Source organism: Globicephala melas, chromosome 2 (genome assembly GCF_963455315.2).
Source record: "Globicephala melas chromosome 2, mGloMel1.2, whole genome shotgun sequence".
Lineage (NCBI taxonomy): Eukaryota > Metazoa > Chordata > Mammalia > Artiodactyla > Delphinidae > Globicephala > Globicephala melas.
Genome location: NC_083315.2, coordinates 13608723 through 13620321, shown reverse-complemented (window position 1 = coordinate 13620321; position 11599 = coordinate 13608723). Strand labels below are relative to the sequence as shown.

Below are 11599 nucleotides of genomic sequence, written 5' to 3'. Positions count from 1 at the left end.
GGCATGCAGACTTCTTTGTTGTGGCATGTGAACTCTTAGTCGCAGCATGCATATATGCCTGGTTCCCCGACCAGGGATCGAACCCAAGCCCCCTGCATTGGGAGCGCAGAGTCTTACCCATTGGACCACCAGGGAAGTCCTTAGATTTGTTCTTTAAGAATTACTAACTTTTATGTTCTTTCAGACATTGAGGATCTGTTAAATTTGAATTAATCATTATTTGGTATAATATTTGTTATGATGCTACACATCCTGTCTTATCACAGAATATTATTTGCTCATCTCTCCTCTCCACATTATTTCGTTCCCCCGAGATAGGATTTTTATTGTTGCCTTTTTTTTTTTTTTTTTTGGAGGTACGTGGGCCTCTCACTGCTGTGGCCTCTCCCGTTGCGGAGCACAGGCTCCGGATGCGCAGGCTCAGCGGCCATGGTTCACGGGCCCAGCCGCTCCGCGGCACGTGGGATCCTCCTGCATGCCCTGCATCGGCAGGCGGACTCTCAACCACTGCGCCACCAGGGAAGCCCTATTGTTGCCTTTTTTAAAAACCTTAGTTAATGTTCACTTTTTTCCTGTATCTTTTTATTAATTTAGTACATTTATATTATTGTTTCATTCTCTTGCATATTATTGGATGATTTTTTTCTATTAACCACTGTGTCTTTAAATATAGTGTTACCATTTTTAACTAAAGGTACCTGTTGATTTATTCCATTGGTGAAGAAAGTGTCACTGCAGCCAGTTCTAAGGTTTCAAAATACTAAACATTTTGTAATGTAGATCGTTAGTATTTATTAAAAAAAAAAAGGAAAATATGGATAAAAAAATAGGAAAACGCGAGACAGAAATCATCTAAAATCTTTTTTGTGTGCATTTTTACATATACTATATAACTGTAAAAAGTTTGGATCATAGTGCTCATACTGTTCTGTTTTTGAAACTTAATAACCCTGAACATCATTTTTTGTTAATAAATTATATTTTGCCATTATTTCTAGTGGATATTTAGCGTCTAATACAAAGTATTATTAGTTTTGATAAAATATAATTTATTAGGAACGCCTTAGGAACACCTTCTTGTTGAAGAGCCTCACCTGGTGTTTGGCATGTACATACCAGCCAAATCTCTGTGTAAACGAGTATGAACATTTTGGAGGCTTCAGTAAATATATTGTGTGAAGTTGTTCTAGAATGTAGTTTCTCATTTATTAATCACACTAGTTATATGTGAGAGTGCACATAATCTTATATCCTGTTAAGTGCACTGTATATTACCATTAAAACAGGCTTTGCTATTCTTTTTAGTGAAAAATATTAGTGTTTGAATGATTTTCTTTGAATATTGGTAAGGTTAGATATTTTAAAGTTTTTTAAAAAGGTTATTCATGTTTGTTAATTGATCTTGAATAGCTCTTCGTTCAGTTTAATATTGTAATGTTTTAATTTTTTCTTACAAAATGTTTTTTATATTGGAGATGTTATTTTTTATTCTTATATACTTGCTGTGGATGCTTTTGCCCATAACTTAACATTTTCTGTTTATTTTTCATTAAGTCTTGATGGTTTTTATTGTTGTCGGTATTCTAGCAGGTTAATTTCTTCTAGTTTGAAGTTTAAAATTTTTATGTAATTTACACAACTACTCTTTATTGTTTCTGCCTTTGTTGCCATGCAAAGAAAATCTTTCTCTACACTAATGTCTATTTTTTTAGTACTTTCAAAATTCATTTCTAAAAATACTTGTTTTTTTCCTTTCAATTTTGAAATAATTTCAAACTTAAATTAAGGTTGCATTAATAGTACAAAGACTTCTTCCTCTCCTAAACCATCTGAGAGTAATTTATCATATAACACCGACACCTCTGAATGCTTTAGTTTGTATTTCCTATAAAGAAGGACTTTCTTCTGCATGACCAGAATACAGCCAAAATCAGGAAATTAACATTTATGCATTATTACTGTCTAATCCAGAGACCCCATCATTATTTGCCTAATTTTCATTCATGTTTTCTTTTTTCCCTTTCATAGCAAAAAGATCACAGATTGCTTTTTGTCTCTTAGGTCTCCTGAATAGTAACTCAGTCTTTCTCTGACTCTCATAACTTTGATACTTCTGAATGGTATAGGCCAGTTATTTGTAGAATGGATTTTTATAATGTTTCCACATGATTAAATTCAGATTATGTGTTTTTGGCAGGAATATCACAGACACGATGCTATGTTCTTCTCATTGCATCCTGTCAGGTGGTACATGATTTCAGCTTTTCCCATTACTGGTGATTTTACCTTGATCACTTGGTTAAGGCAGTGTCTACAAGATTTCTCCACTGGGAGGTTAATCTTTATTCCCTTTATAATCAGTAAGCATTTTGTGGGGAAGTACTTTCTTTTTTTTTGCGGTACGCAGGCCTCTCATGTTGCGGCCTCTCCCGTTGCGGAGCACAGGCTCCGGACGTGCAGGCTCAGCGGCCATGGCTCACGGGCCCAGCCCTCCGCGGCCTGTGGGATCTTCCTGGACCGGGGCACGAACCTGTGTCCCCTGCATCGGCAGGCGGACTCTCAACCACTGCGCCACCAGGGAAGCCCCGGGAAGTACTTTTTATGTAAATATCTTGTTCTTGTGCCTTTTACTCACTAATTTTAGCATTCATTGTTGTTTCTTTGCTTAATTAGTCTATTAGATTGATGGCAAGTGGTGGTTTCCTAATTCCATCTTTTACATTCATCAGGTGGCATTCCATTTTAAGGAAAAGCTTTCTCCACTCTGCAATTATTTATATTAGTATGGACTAATATTGACTTACATGTTAATATTTTATTTTAATGGGTCATTCCCCATTACTGTCACTTATTGTGATGTTCATATTGTCTCAGGTTTGGCCAGTGGTACCTCTTCATGTGGGTTCCTGTGTCTTTTGACATGGTTCTGTCATTGTTTGAGCACTTCTTTACTTCTGACATGACAGTATGTTCTAGGCACATCTTGAACCATTCCTTGTCTTAGCCCTAGAATAACATTTCTCCAGGGAGCCTTGATTTGTTTTAGGTGAGAATGGTATTTAGAAACCAAAGTGGACACTAGGTGTGCTCATTGCTGTTAGGATGTTGCTACTTCCAGACCCTCTCAGTGTGTATAGATGCAGAGATAAACGCACATTCACATCTATATCTTCTTTAAATTTTGAAGTTGGTGAGGTCACATAGATACTTCTGATTTAGTATATGGATTTATGTATTAAACACAAACATATCTATATGTATTTCTGTATCTGTCTGTCTTTGTATCTATTTATTTATCGAACCATAAACTCCTAGGAATTTCCTAGTAATTTCCCTAAACCTAATCCAACAGCACAGGGTTCATTCTAATGTTTTTTTGTTTTTGTGTTATGACTCTCATGCCAGACAATGAGAAACGTGACTCCCATTATCCTCAATATATTTATTTGATCATTCTCTCTTATATTGACAAATCTTCTGTCGCTGCCATCCCATAATACAGAGGCCAGCCTAACCATTTTCAGGCTCAGACCTCACTCTGGGTTGCTGCTGCTTCCCTGCATGTCTGCCTTTATTTTTTAAAACCATTTTGGGGGTTTGACACCCAGCTTCAGTCCAGAACTACCCCTTCTCCCCTCACTTTGCTCACTTTGCTCAGGTTCTTACAACTCACTTGGACACTACCTCCACCCCAGCCCCCAACACTCTCATGAGCGCCAACACTACTGGGGCTCTGATAGTTGAGTTGGCCTGCCCCTTCCTTCCCAGGATAGATGCTAGCATGCTTGGCCCCACCTCATGGCTTTAAGACTAAAGTACTCAAGAAGTAAGGGAGGGAGTATAGAGGCAGAATGAATTAATTTAGGTATAAATCTTCTATCCACTTAGAGTTAATTTTAGAATATGGTGAGATGTGTGTGTAATTTTTCCCCTCCCATGTGGTTTAGTCAACCTTTTCAACACTATTATTGAATAATCTATGTTTTGCACAGTGATTTGAAATACTGTTTGAATCATTATTAAATTCTTGGCTATTCTTGACATTTTTTCTGTTCCATTGATGTGTCTTTCTATTCTTAGTCTACTACCACACTGTTTTAAATTATTATGGCTTTAAATACATCTTGGTACATGGTAGAACAAATATTGTCATGTATTTCTTTTTTTAGATGAACCTTAAGAGTAACAATACAATTTTAATTTTACTGGTGCTACAGTGAAATACTATTTTGGGGAAAAATTGATCTTCTTGGAATATTGCATCTCCCCTTCCAGAAGCATGGTGTATCTCTCTGTCACATTTTTTCCTTATATGTTTCTTGGATTCTTATGGTTGTTGGTCTGTATAGTTAACCTTAAAAAGAATAATATTCTGTTCGTGAATATTCAGTATGGTTAATAGGGGACATGGAATTCTGAAATGATAGGAACAATGGGAAAATGGATTGTTGCATTTTGGAAGACATCAATCTTTTTTTTCTCTTTGGGGGACGTGTGGGGGCGTTCCCTGACCAGGGATTGAACCTGGACCATGGCAGTGAAAACGCCAAGTCCTAACCACTGGACTGCCAGGGAGCTCCCCTGGAATACATCAGTCCTTAATGAGTGGTAGTAAAGGATAATGTGGAGATTATTAATAAATGTATTGGGCACTTAAAATGGACCTGCTTTGCATTGTGCTAGACGCTAAGAGTTCAGATTTTCATAAAATACAGGGTTTATCTCCAAGTGACACTTAGACAGTCAAGTAAATATATAACTACGATGTATGAAAATAATAAGAAATTATAAATAATAAAAAATCTGAATAGAGTATTATGGAACATAATGAAAGGAGGGATTATTTTTGTCTAAGGAATTGAATAAGGCACACAAAGATATTATATAACGGCTGTGCATGATAATAAGAAATTTGACCTGTGGAAGAAAGAATCAAATAATAATTCTAGACAGAGAAAGTAGCATAAATTAGGGTAATAGGTACAAAGGGGAGGTGCTAGGCAGTTCAGAGAATAATAAATCCTGTGTGGCTGGAACACTGTAAGATTTAGAAGAAAAAAAGGAAAATTTCTAGACTATTTGTATAGTATATCCAGTTGCAGAGAACTCACTGTGTTGACTTATTTTGTTAAAATTTCCACGTCATTATATATATAGTGGCCAGTTTCTGTACCATTTGTCATCAGATTCTTGTTTTTATTTTTTGACCTCTCATATTTTCTTGTATCAATTCCTTATTTCACTAACATATACATTTTGTTAATAAATGTGAGTGGCATATGTTACCTTTAATTACGTTTCAATAATTTTTAAGAAATGGGAAGATTGGGGCAACATAGATATTTGGGAACTTTTTTGGGTGGTCTTGTGTTCTTTAGAGTCAAGGAAGCATTTAGTTTAGAAAGCTGCAATTTCCATAGAAAGTAGTTGGCAGATGATGGGTATATCCTGGATTTATCCTTTTGAATAGCTTTTATTTACTGAATGGCCATGAAGGAATGAGTGTTTATAAGTATAGGAAGGATCATAACAGACCAACCAAACAAACCAAAAATACTATAAAACATGGTGTCATTGAACTATAAGAGGATAATGGTAGAGGAAAACTTAGAAATTGCTAGCCCAACTTCCCTTTATCTTTTTTCTAAAGGAATAGATGTGGAAAGCTATTAATTATTTTTTCTTGAAGTATAGTTGATTTACAAAGTTGTGTTGGTTTCAGGTGTATAGTAAAGTGATTCAGTTATATCTATGTCTGTATACACATACATACATATATATGCTTTTTCAGATTCTTCTCTGTTATAGGTTATTACAAGATATTGAATATAGTTCCCTGTGCTATACAGTAGGTCCTTGTTGTTTACCTATTTTATATATAGTAGTGTGTATATGTTAATCCCCAATTCCAAATTTATCCCCCACGTGGGGTGTGTGTGTGTCACATGTTCTTTATCCATTTATATGTCGATGGTGGACATTTATGTTGCTTCCATGTCTTGGCTATTGTAAATAGTGCTGCTTGGCTATTGTAAATACGAACAGTGGGGTGCATGTGTCTTTTTGAGTTATAGTTTTCTCTGGATATATGCCCAGGAGTGGGATTGCTGGATCATATGTTAACTCTATTTTTAGTTTTTTAAGGAACCTCCATACTGTCTTCCATAGTGGCTGCACCAGTTTACATTCGTACCAAAAGTAAATGCCTCATCTCTTGTATCTAGGCTGCTCTGTAACTTGTTTTGGCTAATAAAGTGCGGTGGAAGTAACATTGTGTGACCTCTCTCTGTGGCTTGATGATCTGTTTTCTGAGTCCATTGGGGTGGCCCTGCCCCTTCATCCTCCTCTAATGATACCTTATGTTTAGGTTGAGGGCTGGAATATTGGGTGATTTGGTGCCACAGAGGTTGGTTTCTTTCTGTGCTCTTCCTTTTACCACACTTTTGTCCCACCTGTTAGTGCTAGACTGCTGTCGTTTATTATTTGATGTTTTGGGCTTTTGATTTCTTGGTGGTTTTGGTCCAGCCTCAGTCCTTGGTGGGCTCTGTATATCTGGGCCTCAGGGTTTCACCAATTCATTGCCTCCTGCCTTTGGCAGACTTTACATCTGTGGAAGGACTTGGGAGGGAGACAGCTTCCCGTCTCTCCCCAAGTGTTAGAAGATCTCCGATAACAGATCCTGGGGTCAGGAATTTTTCCTGCCCCTTGTTTAGGGGAAAAAGATTTTCTCCTTTGTCCTCCTAGCCATCATGGGTCTTTACTTATGCCCTGGGTGTGACAGGATTTGCTGCCAATCCCCCAGACGCTCAAGGCTTTTGAGAGTAGTGTCTGGGCAAGAGATGGGATTTCATATCTTTGCCTCAGTGGCACCTGATCCTCTCCTTCATGCCTGCACCACCAAGGGAGATTCTTTCTGGTTGTTTTGTCTCCTTGCTTCCAGTCTTCCCCAAGAGCTCCTTGTAAATCTTCATGGAGTAGAGCCTGTGAGTGAGTGTGAACTCCTGTCTGTGGTTCCAGTGGTTCTGTACTACTGCAGTAGCCCACAATCAGCCTTGAGCAATTTGTTAAAATTTTAGCTGGTTTCTTATCTGCATGTCTTCCTCCACATTTTCTTCCCTTGCTCTGTCGTTAGTGGATAGTCTGAGTGTCTTGTGGTTTTTAGGCAGCTGAAGGAGAGTGTGTCTGCCCTTGGATTTCAAACTATTTGGTTGCCTTTGCAGGTGCAAATCTTTCATAGTTTCAAGAAAAGTTGTGGGTTTTATAGATTAAATGGCTTTTTCTTGATAGGTTTAGAGTGATGTTCTTTCAGCTCTCTACTTTTTAGGTAGAGGTGGAATTTGGCCCCTGAATTCTTTTGATATGAACACTGTTTCTTTTATTCAAAATATTAGGTCAAACTATGACTTTTTCCCCCCTTAAAATGAAAGTTTTCAGGCTATAAGTTTGCCTCTGAGTATAGCTTTATTCACATACTTGACATTTTATTTAGATGCGATTTTGTTGTTTGGGATCATTTTCTAAATAATCCTCAAGTTAGTTTATAATTTTTCTTCTCGATCCAATAGCTATTTAATTGCGAAATTTAAAATTTGCAAATCACTTTTTTCCTCCTTTGATTCATGTGTCTTGGAAGCTCTTGTTGGTTGCATGTATATATGCTTATAATTGTTATATCTGTTTTATTATTATAAAATCTCTCTCAACAGTCTATTTTTCTTTTTTTTAAAATAAATTTATTTATTTATAGTAGTGGACATGGGCTTAGTTGCTCCATAGCATGTGGGGTCTTCCTGGACCATAGATCGAACCGGTGTCCCCTGCATTGACAGGCAGATTCTTAACCCCTGCGCCACCAGGGGAGTCCCTCAACCGTCTATTTTTTTGTCTGATAATAAACCACTTGTATTTGCTTGCCTTTTGCATGGTATATCTATTTTCATCCTTTTACTTTGAACTTACTTGTGTCTTCAAATCTAAAGTATGCATTGCCTTGTGTTTGCTTGCCTTTTGCATGGTATATCTTTTTTCATCGTTTTACTTTTAACTTACTTGTGTCTTCAGATCTAAAGTATGCATCCTATAGATGGCATATGGAACTTTTTTTTTTTTTTTTTTTGGCGGTACGCGGGCCTCTCACTGTTGTGGGCTCTCCCGTTGCGGAGCACAGGCTCCAGACGAGCAGGCTCAGCAGCCATGGCTCACGGGCCCAGCCACTCCGCGGCATGTGGGATCTTCCCGGACCGGGGCACGAACCCGTGTCCCCTGCATCGGCAGGCGGACTCTCAACCACTGTGCCACCAGGGAAGCCTGGAACTTTTTTTTTTAATTCAGTTAATCAGTCTCTGCCTTTTGATTGGATTATTTTCATATTCAGTGCTATTAATGTGGTTGGGTTTACATCTGCCGTTTTACTTTGTTTTCTGTTTTACTTTTTTTTATTAACAGCAATGTTTTGTTTTTTTGGCTGTGCTGGGTCTTCGTTGTTGTCTGTGGGCTTTCTATAGTTGAGGCCAATAGGGGCTACTGTTTGTTATGGTGTGTGAGTTTCTCATTGCAGTGGCTTCTCTTGTTGCAGAGCGCAGGCTATAGGTGCATGAGCTTCAGTAGTTGTGGCTCACGGGCTTTAGAGTGCAGGCTCAGTAGTTGTGGCGCACAGGCTTAGTTGCTCTGTGGCATGTGGGATCTTCCCAGACCAGGGATTGAACCTGTGTCCTCTGCATTGGCAGTCAGATTCTCAACCACTGCGCCACCAGGGAAGTCCCTTAATTTGTTTTCTTCGTCTTGTGACTACTTTGTTTTTTCTCTTTGTACACTATCTTCTTTAATGTTTATAAGTGGATGTTTTCTGGTGTACCGTTTTCATTCCTTTCATGATTTTTAAATTATATTTTCTTGGGTTATATTCTTAGTGGTTGCTCTAGGGCTTACAATATTCATCTTAACTTACCAGAATCTACTTAACTCCAGTAAGATATAAAAAATTTATAGCATTCATTTTATTTCTTTCCTCTCCACCTTTGTGCTATTAGTATTATAGATATCATGTCTCTATATATACTACAAGACCCAAAGTAGTTAAAATTATTGCTTTATATAATCTTACATTTTTTAAAGAAGCTAAGAGATGAAGACCACAGATATATTTATAGAGTGTGTGTTTTCCTGTTTACCATTTTTATTTCTCTTCATTTCTTCCTATGGGTTCCAGTTACCATCTCGTGTTATTTCCTTACTCCAAAATAACTTATTCCCACTCTCTTTCATTGTGTCGTCATTGTCACATATATTACATTTCTATATGTTATAGTCCCAACAATACAATTTATGGACATTGTTTTATGTGATTGTTTTTTAAATTAAGAGAATGAGAAAGAAATATCTCATCATACTATCTTTTATCATTTCGTATATAATTACCTTTGTCAGAACTCTTTCTTTGTTTTTTAATTGGTCTATATATTTATTTATTTACTTATTTTTTTTTGCGGTACGCGGGCCTCTCACTGTTGTGGCCTCTCCCGTTGCGGAGCACAGGCTCCGGACGTGCAGGCTCAGTGGCCATGGCTCACGGGCCCAGCCGCTCCCCGGCACGTGGGATCTTCCCGGACTGGGGCATGAACTCGTGTCCCCTGCATCGGCAGGCGGACTCTCAACCACTGAGCCACCAGGGAAGCCCTATATATTTATTTTTTAAAATTTCAGCTTTATTGAGGAACTCTTTGTTTTTTTGTGTGGATTGCAATTACTGTCTAGTGTCACTTAATTTTAGCCTAAGGAATTTCTTTTTGTAGTTCTTGTTAGTGAGGTTTGGAGCAACAAAGTATCTCAGTTTTTTTGGGCCTGAGAATGTTATTTTGCCATTATTTCTGCAATATAGCTCTTCTGGATATAGGATTCTTGGCTGATAGTTTTGTTCTTTCAGCATTTTGAATGTTATTCCACTGCTTTCTGTCCCCTATTTTATTCCTAATGAAACCTCAGGTTTACTTGTATTTGATGATCCATTTCCCTCATTTCGCTTTCGAGATTTTCTCTTTATTTTGCCTTTCAGCATTTTGAGTGTCCATCTGTTTGTATTTATCCTGTATGGAGTTTGGTGAGCTTTTTGGATGTGTACGTTATTGTTTTTCATCACATTTGGGAAGTTTTCGACCATTATTTCTTCAGGTACAGTTTCTATCCTTTTCTTTCCTCTCCTGATTTTCTCATTACACATCTGTTAATGCAGTTAATGGCATACCACGTTTCTCTGAAACTGTTCTTTAGGTAGTATAATCTAAAAAATCTGTTCCTTAGATTGTAAATTCTCTATTGATCTATTTTTAAAGTTGATTCTTTCCCTACTGCCAACTCAAATCTACCATTGAGCCCTTTTAGTGTGGGTTTTTTTTTTTTTTTTTTTTGCTGTACGCGGGCCTCTCACTGTTGTGGCCTCTCCTATTGTGGAGCACAGGCTCCGGATGCGCAGGCTCAGCGGCCATGGCTCACGGGCCCAGCCGCTCCGCGGCATGTGGGATCTTCCCGGACCAGGACGCGAACCCGTGTCCCCTGCATCGGCAGGCGGACTCTCAACCACTGCGCCACCAGGGAAGCCCCCCTTTTAGTGAATTTTAAAATCGAGAATTTCTGTTTGGTTGGTTTTGGTCTCCTAAGTCCAATATCTTGGTTCCCCGCAAAGACAGTTATCGATGCCTGCTTTTTTTTTTTCTTATGAATGGGTCATACTTTTCTCTTTCTTTGCATGTCTTATAATTTTTTGTTGAAAATTAGACATTTTATTTTATTTATTTTTTTGGCTGCGTCGGGTCTTAGTTGTGGCACACGGGATCTTTGTGGAGGCACGTGGGATCTTTTTCATTAAGGCACGTGGTCTGCTCAGGTTTCTCACTAGTTGTGGCGCGCAGGCTTGTCTTTAATTGTGGCGTGCTGGTTTTATTTATTTTTTCTTTCTCTCTATCTAGTGATGCGTGTGCTCTGTAGTTTGCGGCACATGGGCTCTCTCGTTGAGGCATGTGAGCTCAATAGCTGTGGCATGTGGGCTTAATTGCCCTGCAACATGTGGGGTCTTAGTTCTTCTACCAGGGATCGAACCCACGTCCCCTGCATTGGAAGGCAGTTTCTTTACCACTGGACCACCAGAGAAGTCCCTAAAAATTAGACATTTTAGATAGTAGCCCCTCTAGAGAATGAGTCTTCCTTCTCCTTGTAGAGACAGAACCTCTGCACTAGTGCTCTGGAGCTGGGGATGGTGACAGCACTTTGCTTCTCCTGAAGAGGCACGTGTACTCTGACAGGGTGCTGGAAGGAGGGAAGGGTATAGTAGCCCAGCTTATCCCTCCTAGCATGGAACTTCCATTCTGCTAGCAAGCTGGGGAAGGAATGATAGGGCCCCAGGAAACTTGGCCTGTTTTTAGGGTGGGAGGCTATGAGTGGGAGCTACCAGGATGAGTAGTAGTATGAGAGTCACTGGAGACCTGGCCCTCCTCGGGTAAAATTGTAGCCTTAGACTAGGATCTGTGGAGAGAGGGAGCCCTCATCTTCTTGACAGCGCCACCCAGAAAGGAACTTCCATCACAGGAAGCAGTATGTGGGGGTGGTG

The 11599-nt window shown here is 38.8% G+C and overlaps 1 protein-coding gene across 16 annotated transcripts in view; it reads left to right on the top strand.

The window, feature by feature from the left end:
- MLLT10 (MLLT10 histone lysine methyltransferase DOT1L cofactor) overlaps nucleotides 1–11599 on the top strand; it is a 249193-nt gene that overhangs the window by 90938 nt on the left and 146656 nt on the right. Inside the window, exon 1 of one of the 16 annotated variants that reach the window (XM_060293005.2) lies at nucleotides 1464–2603. The exons of 14 other annotated variants lie outside the window; for them this stretch is intronic. In XM_060293005.2, coding sequence (XP_060148988.1) covers nucleotides 2415–2603 — 189 coding nt within the window. In that variant the 5' untranslated portion in view covers nucleotides 1464–2414. Of the gene's footprint in view, nucleotides 1–1463; nucleotides 2604–9431; nucleotides 10168–11599 lie in introns of those variants that run through there. One more of the 16 variants, XM_060293018.2, reaches the window with a different exon arrangement.